The sequence below is a fragment of the Mobula birostris genome, chromosome 30, assembly GCF_030028105.1.
Source record: "Mobula birostris isolate sMobBir1 chromosome 30, sMobBir1.hap1, whole genome shotgun sequence".
NCBI classification, from domain to species: Eukaryota; Metazoa; Chordata; class Chondrichthyes; order Myliobatiformes; family Myliobatidae; genus Mobula; species Mobula birostris.
The window spans coordinates 20,714,890-20,729,752 of record NC_092399.1 but is presented as its reverse complement, the minus strand read 5'-3'; the positions used below and the strand labels follow the sequence as shown (position 1 = coordinate 20,729,752).

The following is a 14,863-nucleotide window of genomic DNA, read 5'->3' as shown; positions in this document are numbered from 1 at the left end:
CAGATTTGCATTAAAGTCTGGATCCGAGTTAACACAGTTTTCGATACCCCAAATAGAAGAATGGATCATTTGAAAAATCCATTGAATTCTTAAATTAGCATAATTTATTCAGCTTCACAAACAGAAACAACACAAGACAATAATTAGTTCTGTTTTTGAAATAACCCTGTCAATAAATTCATGGAGGGTCCAGCTACTATGTTTGGAGCATGATTCCCATTTTAGTGTTTGTACTGCAATCGAATGGACATTTATGAATGAAAAATCTGTCTCCTTATCAAATATAAGGGTTTTAATAATTAAGTATTCACTAATTCTCAGTTTAATGTATGAAAATTACAAACATTTGTAGAAAAAAATAAGCTACAGTTAAAACCAGAAGAATTTGTTGGGAGTAAATACTTAATTACTTAACCAGAAGCAGTCAACGGTAAATCAAGATGGCAAATCAAGATTTGTTGATTTTTTTTTATATTGAGTAATTAGCAGAAAGCATTCAATATGCCTCTGGCCCTTTATTTGCCTAGTTGTCCTAAAGTGACAGCTGGGCAAATAAAACTGGCTCAAGATACATATTTAAACACCTGATTAATAGCTGAATACAGGACCTTAAAACCCAAAAAATCATTATTAAATACCTTTCCAGCTTAGCCATTTTCGACTGGGATAGAAGCTGAATTGGAAATATTATTATTGATGTGGGCATGAAAGGAAGGTTGAATATATTCACTGAGAGCAGGAAAAGTGGTTGTACTTCAGGTTGTGGTGATAGGGATCAATGTGTCTGCAATTGTTCAGTTTACCTATTGGAGGCACCATTGCATCATTCTTGGCAATAGATGCTATCATATGTTTATTGGTCTGTAGGCTTCCTGTTGGATTTGGGAACAGATGTCAAGAATTTATCAGACAAAGACTGACACAGTGCCATGCAGTAGATAAACAGTCACAGACCACAAAGTGATCCATGCCCATATTTACAACTTCTGGCTTGCTCACTTTTCCCCATTGCATCTGACGTATACACGTACATTAGGAGTTTATATTTTCAAACAGATGGTGTATTGTTCCAAGCCACGCTCTCCAACATCTGAACAGGTCATTATGCTCTTTTTTTATTGTAATTGAGCCTAGTTTGCACGTGACTGCAGATGCTGGGCAGGGTGAAAGAGCTGAAAACAGGTAGTAGGGCAGTCTAAGTGATAATGGGGATAAAATAATCTCAAACGTATCTCATTGTTAAAGTGGTTCAGAGGTTACAAACATCTTAGTCTGTCCATCAGTTGTTAGGGAGAAGCTTGGCTTGGTGACTAAGGTTGGCTGCTTAAGGTGCTTGTAATCTTGCTATCATTTTGTCACTGAGGTAAGCTTTGGACTGCCTGACTACCATTTTCCAGTGTTGTAACATTGTCCAGTTTATCTGACTTTACTGATCTACATTCCAATTCCTTACCCATGGTTTTTTCTTTGCCTCCAGACTGATCTCCCCACCTATCTTCTGTCTGCTATAAAGCAATCAATTCTGCTTTCTGCACCTTATCCTGTACCAAATCATACCCATTTATCATGCCATGGCTGAGAGCTTCATTTTGTGTTGTTGAAAGAAATCTTTATTCATTCTTTATTAATAGTTGCTACCTAACAATTCAGAGGTTTAGGGTGATGTGCAGGTGTCGGGGTGGAGATAAGTCTCTACCAAAGGAGGCGAAAGGTGCTCCTTCACTCCGCTAGCCTCCTGGTCACCCCTGGGCAAGGTGTAGCACCTGCTTAACCCTATGATCACGGTTATGTAAAGCCATGGGGGCCGGTGATGGATGGCCATAGGAGCAGCTGGTGCGTATCACAAGTCCTGGTTATGTGCCAACTGACACCAAGCACACAATCTCTGAAGAGTATTGATAATGTGGCGTCACCTGTCTGGCAAAGGCATCACTCAGAAGAAGGTGATGGCGGACACTCCTGTAGCAAAGTCTGCCAAGAACAATCATGGTGGTGGGATCACGATCGCCCACGTCATAAAACGGCACAAGACGACAATGATGATGGTGGCATGAAGATCGAATTCTTAGCTTTTGGGCATATTAAGAAGCTGGTAGTGTGAATCCAGATGATGTCACAGAGAGGCTGCAGATGGAGGGATCCCTGAGGGGCGGGAAAGAGCACGCGTGAGGTTCCCTGCAAGTGAATGAAGCCATTGTCAATATCAGATTAAAAAACCCAGAACCTGTTGCGTTCTGTCCACCCACTTGAACAACAGTAGGCTCCAAATAGTCTGGCCAACATTAAAAGCAAAGTAGGAGGAAGGAAAGGTGGGAGTGCTCAGCAGTTTCAGAGGAGCATAAAATAAGCTTCATGGATGAGGTGAACACAAAGTGAGCATAAGGTCAGAAAGAAGAGGGACATAAAAAAGATGTTGGCTAGCAATAAGTGCACTCCGTCTACTCAGATTACCTTTTGCCTGGTATTTTGTTTTCTTCTGTATCATCAATATTGGCTGCTCTCCATTTTTTTTCCATTCTATTATATTTTCTGTATCCTTATCAGTGTAAATATTCTGATAAACATTAAGCCAGGTTCTCATACATTATTAAAATAGACAAGATTTTGAATTACAATAGGGCCAAAATTAAGTTTTGTACAGAATGAATAAACAGAAATGTTTTCCATTGGTGTAAGGATATGGATATTGATTGGAACTGCTGGAGGAACTCAATAGATTGAGCAGCAACTGCAGGGGGAAAAGAATCTTGATGCAGGGTTTCAAATCGAAACATCGATAATTCTGTCCCTACCCCCTCAGATGCTGCTTGACCAACTGAGTTCTTCCAGCAAATTGTTCGTTGATCCAGATTCCTGTATCTGCAGGATCTGTTGTTTGGCTCTATTCAGTTCCAGTATTTCATTTTATTTTCATCACTGAGCATGGGAAATAAATGAAAGAAAACCTGAAACCTCCTCCTCCTCACATTTACCGATAATGCTATCTGTCAGTGGAACTCACTGCTTCTTGCTATTCTCTACGTTCAATGTATGCCACCTGCTATGCCCATATCTTATTCAAGAAATGATTTGTACCCTAATTCCAAGTGAAGAAACTGTCTCTGATTCAACTCTTTTTCCTAACAACTTGAGGTGGAGGACGAGGGGGAGCAAATGTTTTTTTTTGAAAATGTTGTACGCTGTTAATGGTGATGTGCAGCTGATGCACTGTTTTATTACATTATTTTGCTCGACATTATTCCTTTGCTGAGTGCGTCTTTGTTCTGATACTTCATTCTTTCTTCTGCTACCACTTTGAAGGTTATTCTTGGTAAATTTCGCTCTGTCATACTCTAAAGATCTATGTGAGGAAAAGCATGTTTGTGAAGTACATATTTTCATTGGGAGAATAAAAGTAAGTACATGTTAGTTTCTGAAGTTTTGAATCAAGGTTCTTTTGGAAGTCAAGGTAGAGGCATTAAACTTGTTGCTTCATGATCATTTTATTAAGTGCTAATGAGAATAAAGACAATTGGAAACTGACAGTAATAGAGGTCTAGTACAGAAGGGAAAGGGGAAGCAAAGACTAAATGAATAAAGAATAAAAATGGTGAGCTTAAGTGTTCAGCTCTTTGCATACCATAAGAAACATTCCATTCAAATTTGTAGATGAGAATTAACCAATCAGATAGCCCCTATTCAAATAACGCTATACCAGAGAACTTTCTGGAACTTCCCAGAATGATTCAAAGAACTGTAAATACCAGGGTCACATTGAACAATTGTGTATACATACTGTCACCACTAGGAAGCATACTAAACAGTTATATGCATGTAAGTATATAAAATACAAGCATGCAGTAAAAGTTACAACTATAAAGAAAATAAAAATTAAATGGTCTAATTTAATTTCACTATAGCTGGAAGAAGATATTGCTGCTGCTTTGTAGGGTAGATTTTAGGTGATGGTCACTCACTGGTGTCATGTTTTATCCCCGTTTGTTTGCAATAAAAATAATTCATTAGCACAACTTCCACAAAAATTACAAATCCTTGCAAAAAGGATTGATGTTTTCATAGTTGCTTTCTAAGTATGTATTGTGACTATGGGTAAATAGCCCCACTGCCTAGTGGGCAGCCTCGGGAGAGACAAGGGCTACAGCAGTAAACCCAGACAGCAAATCCGGAGTGGAGCCCCAAAGGTGGCTGGACGTCATTGAACATCCTTCCGGCAGCTCCTACAGCCAAGATAGTGCCAAATGTATTGCTTCATAAGCTTTCCTTTGGATTACACTGGTGAGGCCAAGAGGGGGATCTTGGCGACTGGGCATCTCAGGATCTTCATACCTTCCACCCAGGCTTGTGATGATGATAATCATCACCCATTGTCCTCCGAGACAGACGGATGCCAACCATTGTGGAACAAGAATTGAAGATAAAGGAAAATAGTGCAGAAGAATTTAGAATGATCTCCGCCCAAAACATTGTGATATTTCCATTGATGCTGCCTGACCTGCTGAATTCCTCCAGCATTTTGTGTGTGTTTTAAGTAAGCTATTTTAACATGAATCAAACACATTTCCCTGAACTGAGGGCCTGTATTCAAGACAAGCCTTCTATTTTTCCCAGCATTATACTATTCCACTTTAGCAGTTGAATAGTTTTTTTCCTTTTTAAAGCATCAAACTTATATATGTTCATATTCATCAATGACAGAGGTTCCAAACCTGAGATCCATAGGCTGCTTAGTTAATGGCAAGGCTCCATGGCATAAGAAGTGTTGGGAACCCCTGATAAATGAGTAGTGGGAACCAAATTGACTTCCACATGCTTTCTGACTATAATTCCAAACTAACAGTGTCGAACAAAGTGCAAATGATGGGAATGGCAATAATGGCCAAATGCATTTTATCAATACGCTAACATTAAAGAGTGGATCACTCTGAACATCATGCTTGTTATACTACCAAAATGCTTCAGGAGCTGTAGCAATCACAATGACAAGGAATCCCTGTATTTAGTTGGGATTATGGTTCTGAAAATGCACAGGAACCTCGCAAATGTCGGCACTTAGTAACTGCTTTCATATTCTCTTTCTTGTAGCTGTGGGGCTGACAAGCTGCCCAGAACCATTGATCCCTGCCAACAGTGTGAAGATTGGTGAGAGATACTTAATCAATGATGTTGTGACTTTTCAGTGTGAACCAGGATACCAACTGCAGGTAATTAAGTAATGTAAAATGTAGACCATTACAGAACTTTGCTTTTGGATATTTCAGATGAAAATTGATGATGGTAGATCAATCATTCCTGTTTATCCCCCCAGGGGCACTCCCATATATCTTGTATGCCTGGAACTGTCCGCCGGTGGAACTACCCTCCTCCACTTTGTATTGGTATGTATACAAGAACAAGTGTACCTTGAGTATGGTCCAACATGTGGAAAGCAGTGTTTAAGTTTATTATTTGCACTCTGACTCTTTTAATCCATTTGTTCACAGAAAAAAAACATTTTTGGTACAAGTGTTAGATCAAATCATTTGAAAGCACCTTTTCTCCTAGTTCAGTATATTGAGGGTTAAACACATATAGGCAAAGGAGTATACAGTCGATGCTGGATTTCAAGTATTATATTCACAGAGGCATTTGATTTTAGTGAAGCACAGATTTTTTTTATTATTTGCATTTTTCTCACAGTGACTTCCTTTGTCTATTTATCCCTCTCCACTGATCTCCCTCCTTGCACTTATCCCTTTAAGCATGCCTGGTGCCATACCTGCCCCTACACCTCCTCCCTCAGTACCTCTCAGAGTCCTAAACAGTCCTTCCAAGTGAAGCAACATTTCATCTGAGTCTCTTGGGGTCATATATTTTATCCAGTGATCCTGAATCTACCTCCTCTATATTGGTGAGATCTGACATAGATTGGCTTTGTTGAGGACTTCGCCACCAACCTGATGGCATGAACATCAGTTTTTTCAACTTTTGGCAATTGCTTTCCCCTCACTCCTTCTTTCTCATTCCCTTCCCCATTCTGGTTACCCTCTCATCCTTCTCTTCTCCTCATCTGCCCATCACCTCCCTCTGCTTCCCCTTCTCCTTCCTATTCTTCCATTGTCAGCTGTCATCAGACTCCTTCTTCACCACTTTACCTCATCTACCTATCACTTCTCAGTTTCATACTTCACCCTCCTCGGCAACCAACTCACCTTCCTCCTACCTAGTCTCAGTGGCCAGCTTGTACTCCTTCCCCCACACCTTCTTATTCTGGCTTCTACTCCCTTCCTTTCCAGTCCTGATACAGGGTCTTGGCTGAAGACGTTGATTGTTTATTTCCCTCTATAGATGATGCCTGACCTGCTGAGTTCCTCCTGCCTTTTCTGTAATATTCCCTTTGAGGTTTTTGAATTGAATGCTGCCCGTTCACAGAAGTGGACTTAATTGGAGCCAAGAGAGGGATTGTGAGGTTAGGAATGAGCTGTAAAGCTCCAGAGCCTTTTGGATCATGGTTATAAGCTCAAACTTAATTGCTTTGAAGAAGTCACCAGTACTTAATTTATTTTTGCAATGCCAGTTTCATTGGCAGAGAAAAACAAGCAGTTGGCAGCAGTCACCTAAGTAAGGCTAGCAGGGCATATTTAGGAAATATGAGAGAGCAGCTTTTCAGCAGAAAACAGCCTAAAACAGCAGCCTAAAATTTGTAGAGAAAGTGAAATGATGAAATATTTTAGAGCACACTGTATACATCCTGTGTACATAATCTTAGGAAATAGATGGCATACGACTAATGCATCAGAACTATGTCAACAGCACAGAACTTTCATTGTAGAAACAATCCTGCTTGGTACTCAACTTATGAAATTTGGTCAACTGATTTTAGCGGAATGGGTTTTCAGACATGAAATATGATCTGCAATCATTTTGTATTAAATTTCTACTCCACTGTGATTCAAAAGTTCATTTAATATCAGAGAAGGTATACAGAATATAATTTGAAATTCATGCTCTTCACAGACATCCATGAAACAAAAACCCCACAGAAAGAATGATAGAAATATCAAAGCTCCAAAGCCCCTCCCTTTGCATCAACCCTCCACTCATGCCAGCAAAAGCACCGACCCACCCCCTCACTCACCCACAATGCAAACAACAGCAGAAGCTCCCCCCAACCCTCCCCCCCCCCAAAGAGACCTTGATCCAGAGTTCATCAAAGCTACAGTCCACAAACCAGCATTTCAGTATCTCAGACAGGATCTCTCTCTCCAGCGCGCGAGACAGAGAGAGGTCGCTCCTGCAGCAACAAGAGCAGAGGCTAGCAATTCACTTTTCCAATATCATAATCTTCCGTGCCACTTCTCCAAGTCTCCCATCTCCTTGGAGATATTGAAGCATTAGGCCACACAGTTGATCCAAAAACCCACTGCTCGAGTAGAACCATAGTTTGAACGTTAGATCAGGGACTCTGACAGAGCCCCAATCACCCTGAAAAGGAAAGAATGGCACAGGAGAATAAAAATAACTATCTCTTAAAACGCAAACATGAGGAAATCTGCAGATGCTGGAAATTCAAGCAATGCACACAAAAAATGCTGGTGAACGCAGCAGGCCAGGCAGCATCTACCCTATAGATGCTACCTCTTCCTATAGATGCTGCCTGGCCTGCTGCGTTCACCAGCATTTTTGTGTGTGTGTTGCTTGTCTCTCAAAAGCTATGATTGTACCTCCCTCAACCACCTCCTCTGGCAGCTCAGCTCTGTGTGAGAAAAAGTACCGCTCAAGTTCCTATTAAATCTCTCCCCTAGTTCTTAGACTCATAGAGCACTGCAACACAGAAATAGGCCTTTCAGCCCATCTGGTCCATGCTGGCTGTTATTCTGCCCAGTCCCTTTGATACATACATAGACCATAGCCCTTTGTGTCCCACCCATCCACGTACCTCACTTGTGGCTAAGAATGTTTTAGTTACCTTTGCCCGAACCCCCGCAACTTATGCCTCCTAGCAAGGTCCAAGGGGACTTATGCACCATAATTTGCCTCAAGATAGCAATCATCTCCTCTTCTGTAAACCCAATATCATCTATGACCTCACTACTGTTTTGCCTCAGTTCTATAGACTTAGTGTTCATTTCCCCAGTAAGCACAACGGCAAACAATCCATTTAAGATCTCTTTTAGCTCCATGCATAGATGGCCATACTGTTCTTCAAGTGGACCAAATTTTGTTCCTTGCTGTCCTTTCGCTCTTAATAATTTGTAGAAGCCCTTGGGATTCTCTTTCACCTTGTCTAGCAGAGCAATCTCATGCCTTCTTTTAGCCTTTATTATTTCCTTTTTAAATATTCTCTTATATTTCTTATACTCCTCAAGTACCTCATTTGTTCCTCACTGACGATACCTACTATCCACTCCTTCTTAACCAAAACTCAATGTTCCCTCATCCTGTTAGTCTTGCCTTTTATTCCAACAAATATACTCTGTACTCTCAAAATTTCACTTTTGAAATCCTTCCACTTACCAGGCATCCATTTGCCTGAAAACAACCTGTCCCAATGGATATTTACCAGATCCTTTCTGATGCCATCAAAATTGGCCTTTCTCCAATTTAGAACCTCAACACAAGGACCAATCTTATCCTACTCAATTACAGTGTCTTGAAATTATTGGATTTATGATCATTAATTCCGAAATGTCCCCTACACAAACACGTTTTTCGTTCCCTAATAGGAGATCCAGTATCAAGCTCACTCTAGTTGGGACCTCTATATATTGATTAACAAAACCTTCCTGAACACATTTGACAAACTCAATCCCACCCAGCCCCATTACAATAAGGGAGTCTCAGTCAATAGACAGAAATTTAAAATAGCTTACTATCACAACCTTCTTTCTCCTGCAACTGTCTTCTACCTCTCTTCAAATTTGCTCCCCTAAATCCCACAAACAATTAGGATTTCTTGACTTTATCCTTGATGCCCATATCCTGGGAACAAAAGACTTGAGTGATTCACCCTATCAATGCCCCTCCTTATTGTTTAACCTTTCATTCTCCTGCACTGAAATAGATTTTGTTGAATCATTTGACAGCAATGCTGGAGCACAGCAGTGAATGTTGAATCATGGCTAATTTTTTTTTAAATCAACCCTTTCTCTGGCTTTATCCCCAAAACCTTTGATACCCTTACATTGCAAATCTGAGCTCCCCTCTGCTACACCACCAGAATCTCAATCTTTTGCTTTTTTACCTAACCTGCCCACTTCCTCAGCCTGGTAGGCATTTCAAAAACTAGCTCTCTCTCACTCTTGGACTTGGCACCAGTCCCAGGCAATGCATTTCCTTTGTTGCACGACGGAAAGTGTGTAGCTGTGAACCAATGGCCCGCAATGTGCTTTCCCAGGTGCACTTTATATTCTAAGATCATTGATCATTAACTTTGTTTCTCCCTGTACAGATGGCCCCTGACCTGTGGAGTGTTTCTTGCAGATCCATGTTCTTATTTCAGCTTAACTGCTCTTTCCCAGAGGAATCAGACTGATTTAGTGGTCCGTTGATAAAATTGCTTCGTGTAACTACACCTGTTTAAATACAGAGCAGACGTAAGGGACAAAATGATCTGCTTCTATTTCATATGTTGAAATGTAACATTATTGCAAGATTAACTGGTGATTATGGAGTTATCCTGAATCCCTCTGTGTGGTTTGCTGCTTCGTCCACTGTGATTGTGGATCAAAGACTCGTGGCAGTGGCACAACTTGGACAGCAACTGCAAGACAAAATTCTCTTGTTTGCTTATCCAGTTTGTATTGGTCTACACACGTTATTTGCAGCAGATGGTCTGACCACATGAGCAGCCACCTTGTCCCAGTGGACATTATCAGCCTAATTGTGCTGATGTGTATCCAGGGCAGAAACTCCTGAAATTCTTACTGGACATTTAATTCTAGCTCATGGCTTATGTAATGAATTCCGGATACCCCAAAGTGCATTTCACATTACTATCTGCTTACTGATGCCAAAAGGAAAAAAAAATATCCTAGGTGTTGTGAACTATTTATTGATGTTTTGATAAAAATCAGCCAGGACACCAGAGATACCTCCCTTTCTTTTCAAAATGGTGTCATGAGATCAGTTGCAGCCATTAATTATTTAATCCTGTTTTTTTTTCTAGGACTTTCTTCCCACTTTATTTAATTCAGACTCTTTGCCAAATTTATGTCTGGTTAAGAAGAAAACAAGCAATGGTTTTGGTTGATTAGGTGAAAGTACACGGATAAAAGTAATTTTCCACTTTCACCTATCTCCATTCATTTGGTTCCTTTGAAGGCAGTAGAACCATAGTCAAATAGGTGGTTATAACTGGTGGCCAGTGCGAGAGGTGAGAATATTCACAGACAGATCTCTTCCTCAGAGCTTCTCCAGACAGCTCTCTGCAATCTGTTAGCATTAGTATTTGGTATATGTTTTATCCACGAAGTGGTGCAAGGTGCAGCATTAAGCAACAGAAGGACAACCATTTCAAAGAATGTGATGGTATTGGGTTTGCTGGCCACAAAAGTTTTAAACTTAAGTGAAGCCCTAAAGCCCTTTTGGATATAAACAGTCACAAGTACTCTCACTAAAGGGAGGCTATACTGTAACTATCCAATCTTCAAAGACTTATTTTTATTTCAAAATACACTTTATTCAAAAATAAAATTATATACAATAAACCATTCAATAACTTCCCATCCTTTACATACGTTTCCATTATAGTCAGTACATATCCATACTTATGGCCACCCACAATCTTCAAAGACTAGTTCATTTAATAAACTAGTGTTGTTTATTCTCCAAAGTGAGTTTAACTTCTAGTACCCACTATTTGAGTTGTGGGTCCCCTCTCCTTATCAAGGAGAAGAGTCTTCCAGCTAACATAGTCATAGTCATACTTTTTTGATCCCGGGGGAAATTGGTTTTTGTTACAGTTGCACCATAAATAATTAAATAGTAATAAAACCATAAATAGTTAAATAGTAATATGTAAATTACGCCAGGAAATAAGTTCAGGACAAGCCTATTGGCTCAGCGTGTCTGACCCTCCAAGGGAGGAGTTGTAAAAGTGTCTGACCCTCCAAGGGAGGAGTTGTAAAAGTGTCTGACCCTCCAAGGGAGGAGTTGTAAAGTTTGATGGCCACAGGCAGGAATGACTTCCTATGACGATCTGTGTTGCATCTCGGTGGAATGAGTCTCTGGCTGAGTGTACTCCTGTGCCCAACCAGTACATTATGTAGTGGATGGGAGACATTGACCAAGATGGCATGCAACTTGAACAGCATCCTCTTTTCAGACACCACCGTCAGAGAGTCCAGTTCCATCCCCACAACATCACTGGCCTTACGAATGAGTTTGTTGATTCTGTTGGTGTCTGCTACAACAAAGTATTTTGAAACACAATTCATTTATTTTCAGTGATACACACTTAAGTCCCAACAGCATTTTTAAAACACACTTAAAACTCACAAAAGACTTCTATTTTAAACATTTCCAAATTACAACCCACTTCTAAAACACAAAATATTCCAGACTACAGGTACAATTCCTATAAGTTAAAAAGTCATACTAATGGTGCAGATGAATGAATCATCCATCGCAGAAGGGTAAGCCAGAGGAATGAATTCTAGTTCACCCCATGTTTCTTTCATCCGTCTTGATGTTCAACATCCCCTTCCTAATCAGCCTCAATTGCTGTTTACACTTTTATGCCAGTTGGGTGACTTCATATACATGCACTATTTCCTCAGATATCCTTTTTATAGAAACAGACTAAAATCTTTTTTTTGTGCCACAGACCCCAACCACCCACAATTAATGCTGTAAAGCTAGCTTCTTATATACATAAAACTTCCAACGTTAATAGATCAGTTGTTGATATGATAAATTATATTATCCATCTAGTCTGCAAGTTTACTAAGCTATTGTACTTTGAATCAAGCCAAATTAAGTAACCCATTGTATTATACTGCACCTCTTAAGCAGTAAAAAACCAGTGACCAACGCACTTCTACTGACAACGCATCTGCTATATACAGACGCAAACAACAGGAATTCTGCAGATGCTGGAAATTCAAGCAACACACATCAAAGTTGCTGGTGAACACAGCAGGCCAGGCAGCATCTCTAGGAAGAGGTACAGTCGACGTTTCAGGCCGAGACCCTTCGTTAGTCCTGACGAAGGGTCTCGGCCTGAAACGTCGACTGTACCTCTTCCTAGAGATGCTGCCTGGCCTGCTGCGTTCACCAGCAACTTTGATGTGTGTTGCTATATACAGAGCTTGTTTGCGAAGTTACTCTATAAATAATACCGCTGTAACTTCAAACTGATTACTGCTTACCATTTACATTTCAAGAACTGAAGACTGGTTACCATTTAATAACCAGAAGCTAAACCGTGTTAGTTAGAATTTACTTACAATTATTTGATTGTACAAGTGGCAGTAACTGTGTTTAGAAAGCTGAGCATAGCAAATTGTGAGACCTCCTGGCCAAGGAAGCAAATATCCGTCATAAGGACTGGAAATTTGCACCCCAAAGTGAATGCATTGCATTTAATCAGGAAATTTAAGTCTGAGGTCTCTTGAGTTATGAAGAATTGAGTTTGCAAAAGTGAGTACAATATTTGGCTGTGAACATTATGATGCAGATGAATGAATCATCCATCACAGAAGTAATATAAAATCAAAATTTCTTATTTGTAATACAATATATTCACTGCAAGCGTAAAGGATTGAATATAAAATTGTTGAAAGATATCAATACAAAACAACCCAAAATTTGCCTGCCTTTCAGAAAGTCATTCAGAAAAGAATGTAAATAATGCAGAAAAAATGACGTTGTTACATGAGAATCTTCTTCTGAAGATGAGGTTAATGTATATAATTGAATTGAAGAGCGAGGAACCTTTACTGTCCTAAAAACCAGAACTGATCTTGTTACCAGAAAAGTAAAAGTGGCAGGCCGACAAATCCAGGGCAAGCATTAAAAAGGGCCACTTTTCAGCATAATTGTATAAGGGCTAAGAGAGTTGTAAAAGAGCGCCTGAAGGCTTTGTGTGTCAATGCAAGGAGCATTCGTAATAAGGTGGATGAATTGAAAGTCCAGATTGTTATTAATGATTATGATATAGTTGGGGTCACAGAGACATGGCTCCAGGGTGACCAGGGATGGGAGCTCAACATTCAGGAATATTCAATATTCAGGAGGGATAGACATGAAGGAAGGGGAGGTGGGGTGGCGTTGCTGGTTAAAGAAGAGATTAACACAATAGAAAGGAAGGACATAAGCCAGGAAGATGTGGAATCGATATGGGTAGAGCTGCGTAACACTAAGGGACAGAAGACGCTGGTGGGAGTTGTGTACAGGCCACCTAACAGTAGTAGTGAGGTCGGAGATGGTATTAAACAGGAAATTAGAAATGTGTGCAATAAAGGAACAGCAGTTATAATGGGTGACTTCAATCTACATGTAGATCGGGTGAACCAAATTGGTAAAGGTGCTGAGGAAGAGGATTTCTTGGAATGTATGCGGGATGGTTTTTTGAACCAACATGTCGAGGAACCGACTAGAGAGCAGGCTACTCTGGACTGGGTTTTGAGCAATGAGGAAGGGTTAATTAGCAATCTTGTCGTGAGAGACCCCTTGGGTAAGAGTGACCATAATATGGTGGAATTCTTCATTAAGATGGAGAGTGACATAGTTAATTCAGAAACAAAGGTTCTGAACTTAAAGAGGGGTAACTTTGAAGGTATGAGACATGAATTAGCTAAGATAGACTGGCAAATGACACTTAAAGGATTGACGGTGGATATGCAATGGCAAGCATTTAAAGGTTGCGTGGATGAACTGCAACAAATGTTCATCCCAGTTTGGCAAAAGAATAAATCAAGGAAGGTAGTGCACCCGTGGCTGACAAGAGAAATTAGGGATAGTATCAATTCCAAAGAAGAAGCATACAAATTAGCCAGAGAAAGTGGCTCACCTGAGGACCGGGAGAAATTCAGAGTTCAGCAGAGGAGGACAAAGGGCTTAATTAGGAAGGGGAAAAAAGATTATGAGAGAAAACTGGCAGGCAACATAAAAACGGACTGTAAAAGCTTTTATAGATATGTAAAAAGGAAATGACTGGTAAAGACAAATGTAGGTCCCCTGCAGACAGAAACAGGTGAATTGATTATGGGGAGCAAGGACATGGCAGACCAATTGAATAATTACTTTCGTTCTGTCTTCACTAAGGACGACATAAATAATCTTCCAGAAATAGTAGGGGACAGAGGGTCCAGTGAGATGGAGGAACTGAGCGAAATACATGTTAGTAGGGAAGTGGTGTTAGGTAAATTGAAGGGATTGAAGGCAGATAAATCCCCAGGGCCAGATGGTCTGCATCCCAGGGTGCTTAAGGAAGTAGCCCAAGAAATAGTGGATGCATTAGTGATAATTTTTCAAAACTCGTTAGATTCTGGACTAGTTCCTGAGGATTGGAGGGTGGCTAATGTAACTCCACTTTTTAAAAAAGGAGGGAGAGAGAAACCGGGGAATTATAGACCGGTTAGCCTAACGTCGGTGGTGGGGAAACTGCTGGAGTCAGTTATCAAGGATGTGATAACAGCACATTTGGAAAGCGGTGAAATGATCGGACAAAGTCAGCATGGATTTGTGAAAGGAAAGTCATGTCTGACGAATCTCATAGAATTTTTTGAGGATGTAACTAGTAGAGTGGATAGGGGAGAACCAGTGGATGTGGTATATTTGGATTTTCAGAAGGCTTTTGACAAGGTCCCACACAGGAGATTAGTGTGCAAACTTAAAGCACACGGTATTGGGGGTAAGGTATTGGTGTGGGTGGAGAGTTGGT

At 40.3% G+C, this 14,863-nt stretch overlaps 1 protein-coding gene across 1 annotated transcript in view; it reads left to right on the top strand.

Moving 5' to 3' along the window:
* csmd2 (CUB and Sushi multiple domains 2) overlaps nt 1–14,863 on the top strand; it is a 689,393-nt gene that overhangs the window by 461,914 nt on the left and 212,616 nt on the right. Inside the window, exons 33-34 of the mRNA XM_072247323.1 lie at nt 5,083–5,201; nt 5,306–5,375. Coding sequence (XP_072103424.1) covers nt 5,083–5,201; nt 5,306–5,375 — 189 coding nt within the window. The remainder of the gene's footprint in view (nt 1–5,082; nt 5,202–5,305; nt 5,376–14,863) is intronic.